The sequence below is a fragment of the Rhinoraja longicauda genome, chromosome 11 (assembly GCF_053455715.1).
Source record: "Rhinoraja longicauda isolate Sanriku21f chromosome 11, sRhiLon1.1, whole genome shotgun sequence".
Classification (NCBI taxonomy): domain Eukaryota; kingdom Metazoa; phylum Chordata; class Chondrichthyes; order Rajiformes; family Arhynchobatidae; genus Rhinoraja; species Rhinoraja longicauda.
Genome location: NC_135963.1, coordinates 42,242,805 through 42,261,801, shown reverse-complemented (window position 1 = coordinate 42,261,801; position 18,997 = coordinate 42,242,805). Strand labels below are relative to the sequence as shown.

The following is an 18,997-nucleotide window of genomic DNA, read 5'->3' as shown; positions in this document are numbered from 1 at the left end:
CCCCCATCAATTTGTTAGTAAAACAGGCTGTGAGAGGTGATGCTTCACCTTCACTGGGTCTGTACCACCCATGAGGGGGTTATCTGGGCTATCACCAGGTAAAACTAATCCTTATCAAGCAAAATGAATATGGGTGGGATTCACTGCACCAATTTGCTCTCTGTTACTCAGTGAGTTTAATTCAGTCAAAGCTATTTATTAAATTGGAGCCCAGTAACATTGTGATGGTGGCTTGTCTGGTGGGTGACTGCCTGTTTGCTTTCTCATTGCAGCATCATTCTCCTCCGCCGGGCTTCGTGAGCATGCTAAAGCTGATGAACATTGCCTTCACTATCACGTTCACACTCGAGTGTATCCTCAAAATCATTGCCTTTGGATTCCTGGTGAGGACAATTGGAAGATAAGCCACTTTGGGGTAGAACAGTGTAATAAAACATAGGGTGAGAAATAGTGTGCCAGGAATCAGGCGTGTAGGAAGCAAAGTAACAAGATAGACCATTCCGTTGAAATCACCTTTACTGAAGTGTCGTACGCAACGGAGCTAAACTGCCGCCATTTTAGTAGGCAAAACCAGCCGTTCGCTATGCCTCTCGCAGTGTAATCAGTGTTGTGGAGGAACAGTATGTGTGATGAAACCATTAAAATGCAGAGTATATCTCATCTATCAACTCACATTTTGTTGTTATTTTTTATTTTAAATGTCCCCCTGCTTAATTTCTCTGAATTTATTATTCCGTACTGTTTCTGCCCATTTCCCTCCCACCCTTCCTCCCCAGCCCCCTCTTTTGTGCAGGTTCCCTCATATTGCTCAAACACACACTCTGCACCAATTTAACACACACATTCATATATATATATATATATATATATATGATTGTGTGTGAGAGGCAAGATAGAGATAAATAGATCTCAAAGTTCCTTCTCATGGATCAGAAGCAACTTTGATTTAAAGCGATGCTCTATTTAGAACATAGAAACATAGAAAATAGGTGCAGGAGTAGGCCATTCGGCCCTTCGAGCCTGCACCGCCATTCAATATGATCATGGCTGATCATCCAACTCAGTATCCCGTACCTGCCTTCTCTCCATACCCCCTGATCCCTTTAGCCACAAGGGCCACATCTAACTCCCTCTTAAATATAGCCAATGAACTGGCCTCAACTACCTTCTGTGGCAGAGAATTCCACAGATTCACCACTCTCTGTGTGAAAAAAAACTTTCTCATCTCGGTCCTAAAAGACGTCCCCCTTATCCTTAAACTGTGACCCCTTGTTCTGGACTTCCCCAACATCGGGAACAATCTTCCTGCATCTAGCCTGTCCAACCCCTTAAGAATTTTGTACGTTTCTATAAGATCCCCCTCAATCTTCTAAATTTCAGCGAGTACAAGCCGAGTCTATCCAGTCTTTCTTCATATGAAAGTCCTGCCATCCCAGGAATCAATCTGGTGAACCTTCTCTGTACTCCCTCCATGGCAAGAATGTCTATCCTCAGATTAGGAGACCAAAACTGTACGCAATACTCCAGGTGTGGTCTCACCAATGCCCTGTACAACTGCAGCAGAACCTCCCTGCTCCTATACTCAAATCCCCTCGCTATGAATTTCTCTCTTCATCATATTTTTCACATGATGTACGTAAACCATAAAGGTGATTCGGCCTATATGGTTTATGTATGTGTCTGAAGAAGGGTCTCGACCCGAAACGTCACCCATTCCTCCTCTCCAGAGATGCAGCCCGACCCGCTGAGATACTCCAGCATTTTGTGATACCTTTGATTTGTACCAGCATCTGCAGTTATTTCCTTGCATATATATATATATATATACACACATATATATGTGTATATATATATATATATAGATATATATATATATATATATATATATATAGATATAGATATATATATATACACACACACACACACACACACACATATATATATATCTCTAGTTTCTTTCTTGGGATTTCCTCTAACTATTTGTTTAGCAAACTTTTTCTTTTAATCTCTCTCTCTCTATATATATCTATATCTATGTACTAAAACTCTCATTTGTTTGTTTGTTTGTTCCTGAACTACAGCCAAATCGGTACACGATAGCGCAACAATTTTAGGCCCACCTTACTCACCATCGTCCTTTGGTGCTAATGGAAGAAGTTTCATTGAAATTGGTGTTATATTTTTTAAGTTATTCACATTTTAAAGATTCAATCTATGTCCTAGGTAGGGAGGGAGGGATAATTGGGGTTGAGGGGGATGGAGTGGGAGGGGACGTAGGGAGGGGAAGGGGGAGGGGAAGGGAGGGGGGAGGGGAGGGGGGAGGGGAGGGGGAGAGGAAGGGAGGGGGGTGGAGGGAGGGAGACAGGGAGGGGGTTGAGGGGGATGGAGTGGGAGGGAGGGGGAGGGGGGAGGAGGAGGGGAGGGGGGAGGGAGGGGGGACTGGGGGGAGGGAGGGGGGATGGGGGGAGAGGGGAGGGGGAGTGCAGAGGGAGAGGGGAGGGAGAGTGCGGGGGGAGGGGGGAGTGGGAGGGGAGGGGGGAGTGGGAGGGGAGGGGGGAGTGGGGGAGGAGGGGGTGCTGCATCAATGCAGGAGAGGTTTGGTCCCAACGGGTCCACTTGGTCTAGTATATATATATAATCAGTCATGCACACATTTCTCAGCACATGGTTCTCCCTATCACGATCACTGTTCTCTCACATACATTTCATCGGAGCCTACCCATACACATTCGCAATCAGTGACATCAAACTTATTTACAGAAATCCTAATACTGTGAACAAAATAACTATGAACACGTGTCAAGATATTTTTTCATTCTTTTCATTCTATATTAGTGTAATAAAATGTAATGCATACATACCTACACTGATACAGAAGCGCTAGCTTTAGACATGAATAATGTACATTGCTACTATGGTTTAGTTTTGAATTTAACATATAATTGAGCAGGTCGGTGAAATATAGTGCTAACCCTCACTTTTGTGAAAAATGAGTTACATGCATTAACACGATCCTTACCCACTACCCTACAACCTGTAAAAAAAACATATTTGAATTCAACCGATAAGTTGGACGAATAACATAGGTACCTTCTTGTTTCTTTTGTGATTTATGGATTTTTCAAATGTGAATATCTCATAATGACACATTTGTGGGTAAGCAGTAGATTGCACCAACCCCCTTCAATTTTACATCATTCTAAAATAAACTTCACAAACAAGAATAACACTTTTTATTTCTGTCATTCATGGTAAGATTTACATCATTTTGTGTGCGAGATATACAGGGTTGCACTGTTTCACATATCAGCTAACCAATGAAGGGGTCCCAACCTGAGACATCACCCATCCTTTTTCTCCAGAGATGCTGCCTGACCCAGTGATTTACTCCACCACTGTGTCTATTTGAATTGGATTCATGCTTCTGTTCCACATCAGGCAGCATTGGTCATTTTAGTGGCTGTCAAGGGTTTTTAACTAATCAATTCACCAATTCAAATTTTCTTAACTCTAAGTATAAAGTTAAATGTCTTTTCAATTATATTGTGGATACAGTAGAGTTCTATTGTTTGCAAATGCCTAATCTCTGCTTCCATGACTTTTTAAAATAAAACAAAAAGAGATTCAGCTCATGGAGGTGAAATAAAAATTAACAGAGAAAGCAAAGAAGAACAGTTCATTAAATATGATCAATTGGCCTGATACAGACAGTGGATCTCTAGTGCAAATATTCAATCAGTAACATCCAAAGTTTAAAGATCACGAAGCAGCAACTCTTCAAGAAATAGTTATAAATGTCACTATCAACTTATCCAAGAAGTTGAACAAAAATAATTGTTTGCAAACATTTTATATACGAAGAAATCACAGAGAGTTATGAACACTACCCAGTCCAGCACACAGAATCTGCCTACTAAAATGGCGTTGAAATTTACCCATGCCTTATTACGGTTTTCAGAGTCGAGTGGTCTATCTTGGTACTTTAGTATCTTTGGTAGGAAGTAACTGCTGGTTTACACCGAAGATAGACACAATATACTGGAGTTACTCAGCGGGACAGGCAGCATCTCTGGAGAGAAGGAATGGGAGGGTCTTGACCCAAAATGTAACCCTTTCCTTTTCTCCAGAGATGCTGCCTGCCCAGCCAAGTTACTGCGGCATTTTGTGTCTATCACACAAGGTTATGTGTTGGGATCATCAATGTCCAGACCTCACTTCTTCGTTGAGGTGGATGATGGTTTCAACCGTCTACTCTGTGTGGTCGAGTGTTGTGGATGTCAGCTTACACAGAGGGATCCAATTAAACTCCATGCAGCCTACCCCTGGCTTATGATGGAGTGTGAGCAAGCCTTCAACATGATGGAGGTATAGTGTGATCAGATGGGCCAGAGAGCTGTGGTGATTTCACATCAGGAACCCCAACCCCAACAACCATCCTGGTTAACTGCAACTCAAACTATCCTCTTGTCAAGAGTCAAGAGTGGTTTATTATCATATGTCCCAGATAGAACAATGACATTCTTATTTGCAGCAGCACAACAGAATATGTAAACATAGTATTCTGTAAACAATATGATAAACAGCACCAAAAAAAGAAATAAAATAAAAAGTTCAGTGTGAGTGTGTGTGTGTGTGTGATAGATATATATGTGTACACACACACACACACAAAGTTCAGGTGAGTGTGTGTGTGATAGATAGATATGTGTACACACACACACACAAAGTTCAGTGTGAGTGTGTGTGTGATAGATGCATATGTATACACACACACACACACATAAAAAGACAGAAACAACCAATAATAGTGCAAAAAGAAAAAAAACAAAGCCCCCAAGTCTATGCACTTCAGAGCATATTTGGAGGCTGGAGTGTTTAATAGTCTGATGGCTGTAGGGAAGAAGCTGTTCCTGAACCTGGACTTTACAGTTTTCGGGCTCCTCTATGTTCTTCCCGATGGCAGGAGTGAAATGAGTGTGTGGCCAGGGTGGTATGTGTCTCTGATGATGCTGACTCCTTTCTGAGGCATAGACTCCTGTAAATCTCCTTCGATGGTGGGGTGGTCAGTACCCATGATGGACTGGGCAGTGTTCACCATGTTTTGTAATCTTCCTCCGTCCTGGACGTTCGAGTTGCTGAATCAGGCCATGAGGCAACCAGTCAATATGCTCTGTACCGTACACCTGTAGAAGTTCAAGAGAGTTCAGGGTCTCAGGGATGGCAGTCACTGTTTTATGTGCATGCTGATCAGAGAAGCATTGAATGTCTGACGTCTTATGTCTTCCCTTGCAGAATTACTTCCGAGACTCCTGGAACGTGTTTGACTTTGTGACGGTCGTGGGCAGCATCAGTGAAATTATTGTGACAGAATGCAATGTACGGTGCTTCATTGCCACACCCTCTTAGTGTGCAAAAAGTGTGAGGCTGGGCACAATCGCAACACGACTGCGTGTGAGGTTATGACTGTGAGCGAGTGAGTGTGTACAAAAAGGGAAATGATGGCAGCGAGAGAGGGTGCGATCAAGTGAGGGAGAGTTTGAGTGAGGGCGCAGCCAGCAGTGACTGTGAGAGAGGCACAGTCACCAACAAGAGGGGTCACATCCAGAACTGAGTACGAAGTGGGGCACAGTTGGGAGTGGGATTGAGTGCAAGATGGGCAATGAGAGGTGAGGAGAGTGTGAGAGAGCACACAATCATGTGATGTAAGGTGATGTAGACAAAGAGAGGATGTCTAGGCAGAACTGCTGATATTGCTTTGTACCAAAGATAGACACAAAGTGCTGGCGTAACGGGTCAGGCAGCAACTCGGAAGGAAAAAAGGATGGGTGATGTTTCAGGTCAGGATCCTTCTTCACACTGACCCAAAACGTCACCCATTCTTTTTCTCCAGAGATGCTGCATGACTTGCTGAGTTACGCCAGCACGTTGCGTCTGTTCCAAGGATCTCCAGGTTTGGAAGTTATTAGGGTTTGGGGTGGAAGGGCTGTGATGGAGTGAAGGGGAGTGAGAGGCTGTGATGGTGTGGAGGTGCTTTCTTGGGATACAGCATAGAGGGGTTTTGGGGGGTGAGGGTATGATTGGGGCCACTTCAGATAGATAAGCACTCTTGTAGAGGAGGGTACGAGAGGTGGAGTGGGATGATGGAGCGAGCGTGTACGACAGAATAGAGAAGCGTATGGACAGTGTTCTGGTGGCGTCTTAAAGTCTGAGAACTTGGGTACGAGGGAAGGCAGAGAATTGCAACGGATCTCTGAAGTGAAATGTGGTTCATTATGTGATAACAAAATAGTGATCGTGCTAGAGCCTGATCAGAACTGTCATGCAGGTAGGGAAAGAGTTTGCTTTGACCTCTTGTTGTCACCTCTCCACAGCTGAAGTTTGTAAACCTGAGCTTCCTGAAGCTGTTCCGTGCCGCCCGGCTCATCAAGCTGCTGCGCCAAGGTTACACCATCCGCATCCTCCTCTGGACCTTCGTGCAGTCCTTCAAGGTAGAGGTTTCTCCCAAAGCACATCAGATCAGATTAGCTTATTGTCATATCCACCAGGATGCAATGAAACTCCTTGTTCACAGGAAAATCCCAGAATTCACTGTGTATGCAATAACGATTGGGACAAAGAGTCATACAGCACAGAAACAGGCCCTTCGGCCCAACTAACCCATGCCAACCAAGATGCTACATCTAAGTTAGTCCCATTCTTGGTCCATGTCACACTAATTCTTTCCTATCCATGTACCTGTCCAAATGTCTTTTAAATGCTGTTATAGCACCTGCCTCAACTACTTCTCTGGCAGCTTGTTCCATATACTCACCACGCTCTGTGTGAAAAAGTTGCCCCTCAGATTCTTATTTAATCTTGTTGCTCTCACCTTAAACTTATGTCCTCTGGTTTTTGATTCCCCTTCCCTTGGTAAAAGACTCTACCTGGATGCCCTGGAACTTGAAGCTGACCATCATCCCTGCGGCAGCCCCGTTGATGATGACAGAGTTATGTTCACTTTCTTAGGTCAATAACTAACTCTTTCCCAACCCGTAGCGTCACCTATCCATGTTCTCCAGCTCTGCTGCCTAACCCACTGAGTTGCTCCAACATTTTGTGTCATTTTGTAAACCAGCATCTGCAGTTCCTTCCATCTTGCTGATGTTAAAAGCTCGCTTGTTATTCTGATACCACAAAGCGATTTATTTCTTGTACTCTTTCTCTTCGTTGTTGTTGATCCGACAACAGTGGTATCATCGATGATCACAGCGCAGTGGTAGAGGTGCTGCCTTGCAGCACCAGAGACCTGGGTTTGATCATGACCACGGGTGCAGTTTGTACATTCTCCCTGTGACCCCATTGGTTTCCTCAAGATGCTCCGGTTTCCCCCACATTCCAAAGACGTGCAGGCTTATAGGTTAATTGGCTTTTGTAAAATTGTCCCTAGTGTGTAGGATAATGCTAGTGTAAGGGGTGATCGCTGGTCGGCATGGACACAGTGGGCCAAAGGGCATGTTTCTACACTGTATCTCTGAAGTCCAAAGACAATTGCAAGCCCCAAGACCAAGATCCAAGAAATTAGGGATGATTTTTTTTTTGGTATTATGGTGTTATAGGCTAAGTTATAGTCAATAAATAACGTCTTGAAATAGACGTCCATATCTTCAAGGTAAATGAGAGCTGAATATGGAGTAAGAGACATAGCATCCTCCGGAGAGTTATTTTTCCTGTACGCAAATTACAAGGGATCTATATTGTCTGGAAGATAGTGTAATTATATTGGTGCATTATTTACTTATCACACCAGTGCAACAATGCTTCGCATATGTAACTAGCAAGGTAATTTGTCACACCAGCAGAAACATTACTGCTCTGCTGAGGTACTGCTGCAGTAGTGTGTGGTACCCGTGCTAATTTGGTGGGGTAACACGCAATGGGGTTTCTCATGTAATTCCAATAACATGGCAAGTGGTGCAGCTGACAGTGTTGCAGCTCCAGTGACCCAGATTTAAGCCGCTCTGAGGAAATTAGACTGAGGGAAATGCCCTGAGATCAGGCGTGGACTCCTGTGCCACATGAAGTTATCACCAGGAAGTGTTGGGTTTCTCCCTGTGTTTTGCATCTTCTGGCTCGTACGTTGTGCTGTTTGTGATCAGAGTGTGTTCCCCTCCCTAGGCTCTTCCATACGTCTGCCTCCTGATTGCAATGCTGTTCTTCATTTATGCCATCATTGGCATGCAGGTGGGTCTCTCTGTTTCTCTGGAAAGATTTACCACATCAACAGAACTTTGTGAGTATTCCGTGTGCTGACAGAATCTCTCCTTGAAATCTTTCCCTGGATTTCTACAGCTTTTTGGAAACATCGGCCTGGATGATCACACCCCCATCAATCGGCACAACAACTTCCACACCTTCTTCAATGCGTTGACGCTACTGTTTCGGTGAGTCCCTCCCTTAGTGCCCAGAGATGGAGATGGAAAACTAAGCTGAACTGACCAGCCTCTTAATTGGACTGTTGAATTCCTATTCCAAGCTTAGTTTATAATCTAATCACTGGAATAAAATAATCTCCACCAAAAACCTCTCTGTCAGCTTTTGATACGAAGTTATCATTCTGTGAAACTGTGAAAACTTTCACCGTTGTGGAGTTGAAATATACTCGAAGTATCTCACATGGTGAAATGTGAGATATTTACCTGATGCAAAATCGTAATTAATTGATTTAGAACTAAAAAATCTGGACATAAGTGTGATATCTTGAGCTCAGACACAGAATAACAAGTTAACTCACTGCTGTCCGGAACATATGACTGCCCAGCTGTACTGTGGTTTATTCAATCATTTACAATCATCCAACCAAAGGTGGCGCTATTACAACTCCTTCCACCCTAATAATTTAAAAAATATTTCCTTGTGGACATTTTGTTTTGAATATAACCAACGGTATGAAATTATTACAATCTTGTCTGATAGTTCACTATTATATTACCTTAATAAAATGAGGGCATCCTGCATATATGTTGCATATACAATGATATGTGCATTTCAGGAAATAACTTCACAAATGTAACCTAACCACTGGGTTTCTCCTTCTTCCTGGATATCTTCCCTGACCAAAGGTTTCTGACTGTTTAGAACCACTTGGACTCATTTTTAATCGAGTCAATCCTTCCTTTTGACCTACATTCATAGATTCCAGTCCATCAGTCAATTTTGTTTGACTGTCAACCCCACTTGAACCTCCATTTTCAGGCTGATTCAAACTCTCACTAACTTATGTATCTTCTTGTACCATTTTTGGTTCATCTGGTACCTGTACTTGAGTGGTAATCCAATTATCTGACTCGTCTAATTGGTCTGATTTCAACCCTGTCTGTGCTTGCATAGGCATGACATGGTTAATGTGTACTTTTTTCACCTTTCCACTTCCAAACATCTTGACCAAGTATGTCCGTGGTCCGCACTTTCTCACTACTCTTCCAGGTAACCCCTTCACCCACTTGTGATGATGGTTTTTCACCTTTACCTTCTGATTCAACTCAACACTCCTTTCCTTTACTCTATGTCCGTCATGATATGCTTTTTGTTTCTCCTGTTTCTCTTGTACTGTTTGAGCCAAGTTTGGTTTCAACAGTGAAAACCTTGTTCTGGGTTTTCTTTTCAAGAACAGTTCAGCTGGTGTTTGACCAGTAGTGGGGTGAGGTGTGTTTCAATATGTAATCAGAAAGTTAGCCAGTTTGTGAAACAAAGACAACTGTCTTTTCTTTGGATTTGGATCCAGCAGTTGTTTGACTAATGTACGCCTCACAATTTGCACTGTGCGTTCTGCTGCTCCATTGGAAGCGGGATTGTATGGAGCTACTCTAGTGTGTTTTACAGCATTCCCTTTCATGAATTATGCAAACTCTTGTGAACAGAATTGTGGTCCATTATCAGACACAATTTCCTCTGGAAATCCATAGGATGCAAACAACCCTCGCAAAATGTCTATCGTTTTGCTGGATGTCGTTTTTTCCATCGAAAACACCTCAACCCACTTGGAGTGACTATCAATCACAATGAACAATTGTTGTCCATCCAACTCTGCAAAGTCAATGTGTAATCTTTGCCACACTCTAACCGGCCATTTCCATGGCTGTAGCGGTACTGTGGGTGGATTCTTTCCAACTGCTTGACATGTGCTACACTCTTTCACCGTTTGTTCTATGTCCTTATCTAGACCAGGCTACCATAGATAGCTTCTAGCTAGACTCTTTGTTAGACACATTCCCAAATGCTAATCATGAAGATCTTCTAGCAATTTTACTCCATATTTTTCAGGTATTACAACTCTCGCTCCCCACATGACACAACCTTGGTCTATGAGACTTTGTTCCTACGTACAAAGAATAATTTCAGTTCTGCCTCCGAATTCGGCAATTTGTTTGGCCATCCATTTGTAATATATTCCTGCACTCTTGACAAAAATCTGTCAGTGCGAGTAGCCTTCCGAATGTCCCCTGATGTGATAGGTAACTCATCTACATGAGAGAAGTAAAACAAGTCCTCCCTGTTTGGGGTAACCTCCGATTCCAAAGGTAATCTATGCATGGCATCAGCATTGCTGTGCTCTGCTGCCTTACGATACTGAATATCATACTGGTATGCAGACAATATCAATGCCCATCTTTGCATTCTGGCTGCTGCCAGAGTTGGTATGTGTGCTTTTGGATTTAGGGTCACTGTCAATGGCTGGTGATCTTTCTCGATTACAAACCTTCTACCATACAAGTATTTGTGAAACCTCCTAACGGCAAAAATCAATGCAAGAGCCTCTCGCTCTATTTGCACACAATTTCTCTCATTGGCATTGAGTGTTCTAGACACAAATGCTATTGGCCTTTCCTCTCCATTTTCAAACACATGAGAGATCACAGCACCAACACCATATGGTGAAGCATCACATGCTAACTTCATTGGCTTATTGACATCGTAATGAACAAGCATTGAACTCTCTGCCAACTGAGCTTTACATGACTTGAAAGCTTGATCACATTTACGTGTCCACTTCCATGGTACATCTTTTCTCATAAGCTCATTCAAGGGATGTAAACAGGTGGACAGATTTGGCACAAACTTCCCATAATAATGCACTAATCCTAAAAAGGATCGGATCTCAGATATGTTTCTGGGAGTGGGCGCATTCTTGATCGCATCAACTTTACCCTTGGTGGGGTGTAGACCATCCTTGTCTATCTTATGACCCAAGTACTCTACCGAGTTCTGAAAGAACTCACATTTCTGTGCCTTCACTCTTACTCTGTGTGTTTCAAGTCCTTTGAGTACCACTTCCAACCTTTCATCATGTGTCTGCCTGTCAGGGGCTGAGATGAGGATGTCATCCAAGTAACACACCACACTTTTAATTCCCTCTAGAATTTGTGTCATTACCCCTTGAAAAATCCCTGGGGCTGATGATATACCAAATGGAAGCCTATTGAACTGAAACAATCCCAAATGCGTGTTAATAGTTAGCTTGGATTGAGATTCGTCATCTACACCTAACTGCAAGTAGGCATTTGTCAAGTCCATTTTTGTGAAGACTTGGACGCCTGTGAGGGTCCTAAACAAATCCTCTGCCGTTGGTAGGGTATCTGGTCTGCTATCTTCAAGTACCTGGTTTACGGTCACCTTATAATCCCCACAAAGTCTAACACTGCCATCAGGTTTAGGTACAACTACAATGGGTGTTGCCCATTCACTACTTTCTACCTTACTGATAATGTTCTCAGCTTCAAGTCTTTTCAGTTCTTTCTCGACCTTGTCCTTAAGTGCATATGGCACAACCCGTGGTTTGTAATGCACTGGTGTCGAATCCTGCTTCATGCGTACTTTCGCCTTGTACCCCTTGATTGGCTCTCCCTGGTCGCTAAACACCTTCGGATGTTGCTTGATTACGTCCTCCGGACGCTTGAATTCGTCACGAACGAGGAATATCTCATTCCAGTTGAGCTTCAAGATCTGCAGCCAATTCCGACCTAGCAACGCAGGTTTATCCCCCTTTACAACTACAAGGTGCAACTCCGCCTGTTGCTCCTTATACCTAACTGGTACATGTACGCATCTTAACACTGGAATCTTCTCTCCAGAGTAACCACGTAGCTCGATTCGCTTCGCTTCCAAAGGAATTGGACTCAGCTTCTCCCGATACACAAATTCTGGAATCACGCTCACAGTTGCTCCTGTGTCGACCTCCATGCTAACATGAGCTCCATTCAACTGGACTTGCACGGACACATTCTTTGTCTTCCGGTTTACTAGCTCATTGCTGCAGATGGTGTATATATCGAGAAGCTCTTCCTCTGCCTGCAGATTCACAGAATGCAGCTTACTTGTTGTTGAACCTTTTTTGCTGCTTGGCCTTTCGACAAGCCTTCGCTAGGTGTCCCATCTTGTGACACGAGTAACACTCTGCCTTGAAGAACGGACAAGACTGTGCTAGATGTGAGCCCAAACAGTGATAGCATGACTTTGCAATCGTCTTGCTACCCTTCCATGGATAACGATTGACGTCTTTGTCGACTTATCCGTCTTTAGTTTGCTGGACTGCAGCTTGTTCAACTCTTCCGCTGGTTGTCTAGAAGTTGTCCTGACTTCTCTCGAACCCCTTTCTGCCATATCCATTGACAAAGCAGTTTTACAAGCTGTGTCAAAGGTCAGGTCATACACCGTCATCAGCTTACTTCGGATCCGCTCACTTCTCAGTCCACACACGAAACGGTCTCTTAACGCCCGGTCTTGGAAATTTCCAAAATTACAATGAATTGATAACCTCTTGAGTGTCACGATAAAATTACTAATATCCTACTCTGGAAGTTGGCATCTCGTTACAAAACGATAGCTTTCAGCTATTTCTAAGGGCTTAGGGTCATAATGTTCTGTTAACTTCTTCAGAATATCTTTCAAAGGCGTGTCCTTTGGTTTGGCAGGAGCTAATAAATTATTTACTGTATCATGAACATCGGGACCCATTTCAATGAGAAACATTGCTCTTTTCCTAGTTTGATTTGCTTCATTCAACTGTCTTGATTCTGCATCGGAAACTTCTACTTCAGTGATGTTATTTGCAGCAAAAAACATCTCTAAACGTCCGATGTACGCACTGAACGTTTCCCGGCTTTGCTGGAACTCACCCAATCTTCCGATATATCCACTGGGCACCGCCATTTTAGATTATTTTTTTAACAGTCTCACAGAATTCAACTTTGTGATCCGATTTCCAGCTTTCCTTGACACCAAAAGTTACACAACCTTCTCCGTGCCTCTGTAGAATCCCTTATCTACACAAACAAGTAAAGCTGGGGAATCGACGATCTCATCCTCGTCGCCAATTTGTGATATCTTGACCGCAGACACAGAACAACAAGTTAACTCACTGCTGACCGGAACATGACTGCCCAGCTGTACTGAGGTTTATTCAATCATTTACAATCCTCCAACCAAAGGTGGCGCTATTACAATAAGAACCTAATTTCAGTCATTTCTATGTGTAGGAAGGAACTGAAGATGCTGGTTATACTGAAGATAGATACAAGTGCTGGAGTAACTCAGTAGGCAGGTAGCATCTCTGGAAAAAAAGGATTGGTGACATTTTGGGTCGGAACCCTTCTGCAGACCATTCAGACTGAGTCTGAAGGAGGGTTCTGACCCGAAACGTCACCCTTTTTCTCTAGAAATGCTGCCTGACCCACTGAGTTACTCCAACACTTTGTGTCTATCTCGATAATTCCTCGTTGAGAAATTCTTAAAATGTCCCAACTGATTCACTGATGCCTTTTGAGAGGGAAACCTCCTATGTGTAACCAGGAATGTACATGCAAAATAAAGATGTACCTGAATTATATAGGAGTAAAATGTAAAGTGCTAGATGATCTCAGTGAGTCAGGCAGGATCTGTGGAAGGAATGGACAGACGACGTTTAGGGTCAGAACCCTTCTTCAGGCTGAACACAAGGAACTACAAGTGCTGGAAGGGTCTTGACCCGAATCGTCACCTATCCATTACCCTCCACAGATGCTGCCTGACCCAGATGGGTTAGTCCAGCACTTTGTGTTTTTCTCAAGATTTCAGCATCTAGGGTTCCTTGTATATCCAGAATTATATAGGACGCTGGTGGGACCACACTTGGAGTATTGTGTACATCTTTCATTTCTTTACATAAAGAAGGATATGGGACAAATATTCACCGAACCAGTTCCTGGGATAACATGTTAGTCACATAAGGAGGGATTAAGGAGGCTGGCCTCTTGTTTTCTAGGGGCTTGAAAAATGAGAGCCATGATCAGCCATGATCATATTGAATGGTGGTGCTGGCTCGAAGGGCCGAATGGCCTACTCCTGCACCTATTGTCTATTGAGAGGTGACCTCAATGTCCACAAATTATTAGGCACTCAGAAGGGGAGATGGCAAATGAGGTGAATGGCCTATGTCTGCTTCTCTTTCTTATAAAACAAGCAAGGAGTTAATATGAGAAGAGATGGCAATTAATGTGAAATCAAATTCTCAAATCTTCACGAGTAATATAAATAGTAAATGAGCATTCAATAGGGCATAGTGTGGGCTGGGTTTTGTACCTTTAAAAAGGAGATGAGGAGGAATCTCCTCGGTCAGAGTGTGGTAGATCTATGGAGTTCATTGCCACAGACAGCTGTGGAGGCCAAGCCTTTGGATATTTGGATATCAGCAGAGATTGACAAGTTCTTGATTAGTAAGTGTGTCAAAGGATGCGAGGAAAAGACAAGAGAATGGTGTTGAGAGGGAAAGATGGGTCAGCCACGATTGAATAACGGAGTCCTTAAGGTCACGACTGGTGCAGAGAGGGGAGACAGAGTAAGGGTTCCCTTTACTGAGGGTTTCAAGGGCAAGGGGAAACTGATTCAAAATCCTGGGGAAAAAGTCAAAGGAAAATCTGTATTTCTGCTGCACTAACAAGAGTGTGTGTTTTTGCAGAAGTGCGACGGGGGAGTCGTGGCAGGAGATCATGCTGGCTTGCCTGAGTGGGAAGGAGTGTGAGGGGACCAGGGAGCCCGTCTGTGGCACAGAAGTCGCCTACTTCTACTTCGTCTCCTTCATATTCCTCTGCTCATTTCTTGTAAGTGGCAACCTTAGAACAAACAAAATGCCGAATGTCAAGCAGCACCTGATACAAGGTCTGGTCATTTTCAACCATTAGAATGATCCTTGAACCTAGAGTCATAGAGAGTCATAGAGTCATACAGCATGGATTCAGCCCCAACTTGCCCACACCGACTAATATGTCCCATCTACACTAGTCCCACCTGCCTGCATTTGGCCCATATCCCTCTAAACCTGTCCTATCCATGCACCTGCCTAAATGTTTCTAAACATTGCGATAGTACCTGCCTCAACTACCTTCACCGGCAGCTCGTTCCATGCACCCACCACTCTTTGTGTGAAAAAGTTACCTCCTCAGGTTTCTATTAAATCGTAAACCCCCTCATCTTCAACCTATGTCCTCTGGTTCTCGATTCCCCTATTCTGGGCAACCTGTTAAAACTTTGCCTCGATCATTCAAAATCTCAATGCATCAGTCTGATTGTCCCTGTTTGCTTTTGTTCAGCTTTGGTTCTGCGCACAAGGCTCCAATTTCTTCTCTAAGTTCCAGGTCCATTTCCCTTTTCTAACCTGAGCATGCCATGTAACTGACGCAGCCATCTAGTGTTTGTGGACATTGTTCTCTCAGCAGTGTTGACGTTTGTAACATTCATTCAAACATGGCTCTGCATACCCTCCCAGGTGGCCAATAAGGATGATGAAGTGCTGAGATGTCTTGGCCAAGCTTTATATCTCCACCAATATCACCAAAACAGGCGAATGGTTATTATTTTCCCTCTGAAGGAGGCTCTCAACTCTCACACAGCCAGAGCTGCAGTCCCAGAGTTGTGCACTGTCCACCGCTTGGGGCCAAGTCTGCAACCCAACACAGGGCTGTGCTGTCCAGAGGCCCAGAGTTCCCTTAGTTGTTTTAGTTTTAGTTTTAACGATACACTGTGGAAACAGGCCCTTCGACCCGTCAGGTCCGTGCCGACCAGTGATCACCCATACCCTAGTTCTGGTTCCATCCGATACACTAGGGAAAATTCACAGAAACCAATTAACCTACAAACCTGCACGTCTTTGGAACAGGGAGGAAACCAGAGCACCCAGAGAAAACCTAGGTGGTCACAGGAAGAACGTTAAAACTCTGTACAGACAGCACCCATAGTCAGGATGGAACCTGGGTCTCTGGCGCTGTAAGGCAGCAACTCTACCGGTGCACCACTGTGCCGCCCTGTGTAAGAGTAGATGAAAAAGCGGGATAACATAGAACAAGTGCGAAAGGGTGATCGATGGTCAGCGTGGACTCAATGGGTCGAAGCACCTGTCCCATGCTGTATCTAAACTAAACGCTCGGCAGTGGAGAAGCACGGAGGCTGAGTTTGTTGGACATTGTGCTGGGCCTGGTGGGATCAGCTCTTGCCCTTTGTGCCTGGGGCAGGTGTTCGGCCAGAGGGACCTCTGCATCCATTTTGAAGGTGGTTTCCAATGTCTTGCAGATGCTGAACCTATTTGTGGCGGTCATCATGGATAACTTTGAGTATCTGACGAGGGATTCATCCATCCTGGGCCCACACCACTTGGACGAGTTTGTGCGGGTCTGGGCTGAGTACGATCGGGCTGCATGGTAAGTGTCCCAGCCTGAAGGCATCAACTTGCAAACCATTGAGTAATGTACTGGGGTGAACCAACAGGGCAAACATTCGTACTGAAGAGGGAAAGGGAACTGCATTCTGCTCACAGACTGCAGCTTCAGAACCCTGTCACTACAACATGTCACCTGATGGAGAATTTAACCTGAAAGAAAATGTTTCATTCGACCTTCCTCTCTGACACCGACACATGTTCTTCTCTCACCCTCGGCAGCTAACTGGCATCCCAGTCCTTCTCTCTCTGGGGAATGACAACAATAATTAGTGTCTCTCAGTCCCTCTCCATCACAAAAACAATTGTTCACGATCCGGTCCTTCAGACGCACTTCCACCTTCTCTTGTCACCCCTGAAGGGAGTAGAAAGGATCAGAGAGGAGGCTCCAGGTAGTGTTCTAGAGAATTGGAGGCTTCAGGTAGCGTTCTAGATATGGTGCATCACCGTGTTAACGATTACCATAGCATTGCATTTGTTTGCCTCCAGCTAGTTAGCCAGGATAGTGTTCGTGTGAGGGGATCACTGGTGGGGGCAGACTCAGTGGGCCGAAGGGCCTATTTCCGCGCTGTATCTCTTAAGCTAAACTAAAAACTAAGCTGGTTTTGAAGAAGGGTCTCGACCCCGAAACGTCACCCATTCCTTCTATCCAGAGACGCTGCCTGTCCCGCTGAGTTACTCCAGCTTTTTGTGTCTATCTTCTGGGTTTAAGTCGAGGCAGCTGACTTACACCGTGAGTCATAGTTTGCAGCTCATTGCACCGTTAGGGACTTGGTGCGGGTTGTCATTTAGAGAGAAGGGGACTTTTCTCCTGCTTCTTGAGTGCATCAGGCAGCACAGGCATCAGGCAGCACAGGCATCTAAACACAGCCAAGTGGCAGCCTCCAGATGTTAGACTGCAGACGCATGGTGTCAAACATTCCATGTGGGAATCCTGATCTGCCTGTTTACAGAAATGGTGAAGTCTCTCCAAATATTCGACCTGTGTGGGCTAATGGTCAATGCAACACAACTTTGCTAAAGAAGCTCATTGATCCTTTCACAGCTCTGAGGCAATCCCCTCTCTCCCAACCATGGAGAAACAAGGAACCGTAAACAAATGACACAAAGTGCTGGAGTGATTCAGCAGGTCAGACATCAGTGTGAAGAAGGGTCCCAGCCCAAAATGTCACCTAGCCATGTTCTCTAGAGATGTTGCCTGACCCACTAGAGCTACTCCAGCACTTTGTGACTTTTTATTTACTCTACCAATTCCCATCACTACTCCAGACCTATGGATGAACTGAAGGACAAGGCTATTTATCCCCCAACGTGCTGCGTCGCTGTGATACAAGTCCTGTAAACACTGACCATAGGCACTGGGCTGATAGATGTGGAAGCAACAACATGGGCATCAAGCAGCCATTCTAATGTCTAGAATAGCCTGAGGCCAATCTTCTGAATATCCTAGCGAGGGTCTCCTCTTTCACCATCATCTAATGCATCCTCCACGACTTGGTTATTTTGCCGACACACCCTTGTTCTTTGACTGGTCAGAAGGAGGAGGAGCAAGGAAGGAGGTGATGATCAGATGCTGGACACAAAATGCTGGAGTAACTCAGCAGCCAGGCGGCATCCTGGCTGAGAAAAGGAATAGATGACGTTTTGAAGAAGGGTCTCAACCCAAAACATCACCTATTCTTTTTCTCCGGAGATACTCCCTGACCTGCTGAGTTACTCCAGCATTTTGTGTATATCTTCAGTGTAAACAGCATCTGCAGTTCCTTGCTACACATGAAGAACACATGCATCTGGTTCAGTGGAGGTTTTCATCTTCAGATAAGGGCTGAGACAATGCCAGCCCGCAGCCACGGTCCTCCAGCATTCTGACTTGGGACGATAAGATCACATGTGCAACGTGAGTACTGATCACCCCATACGACCTCCTTGGCAGTGCAGAGCATTGTCCACCATTTATATCCCAAATAAAGCCATGGATCAGAAACCCATGAGAACGTGAAATGCCTGTGACCAGAGGAGCACATGGGAGGCTTTGATTTCTGCACCAATGCGAGTCCACTCCAGACATCACTAATGCTTTCCACCAGCTAGAAGCACATTCAACTTTGCTGAAAAATGTTCCCAATTGCGTCAGTGAGTGCAGTTCCATTTTGGCCTTTGGTCATTTTGGCCTTTGGTCATTTTGGCCTTTGGCTTGTCATCGAGCAGCAAAAGAGGGAAGATAGGGAAAGGAAAGCTAGCACGGTAACTTGCCGCATGTGTCAGGATCTCTCTTCA

At 44.4% G+C, this 18,997-nt stretch overlaps 1 protein-coding gene across 5 annotated transcripts in view; it reads left to right on the top strand.

Annotated features, from left to right (window-relative positions):
* The window catches only part of LOC144597837 (putative voltage-dependent R-type calcium channel subunit alpha-1E), a 411,899-nt gene that overhangs the window by 347,716 nt on the left and 45,186 nt on the right, over nucleotides 1–18,997 (top strand). For all 5 annotated transcript variants that reach the window (XM_078407483.1, XM_078407485.1, XM_078407488.1 and 2 more), the window contains 7 exons: nucleotides 273–383; nucleotides 5,293–5,376; nucleotides 6,372–6,488; nucleotides 8,155–8,220; nucleotides 8,329–8,420; nucleotides 14,969–15,110; nucleotides 16,576–16,703. In XM_078407483.1, coding sequence (XP_078263609.1) covers nucleotides 273–383; nucleotides 5,293–5,376; nucleotides 6,372–6,488; nucleotides 8,155–8,220; nucleotides 8,329–8,420; nucleotides 14,969–15,110; nucleotides 16,576–16,703 — 740 coding nt within the window. The remainder of the gene's footprint in view (nucleotides 1–272; nucleotides 384–5,292; nucleotides 5,377–6,371; nucleotides 6,489–8,154; nucleotides 8,221–8,328; nucleotides 8,421–14,968; nucleotides 15,111–16,575; nucleotides 16,704–18,997) is intronic.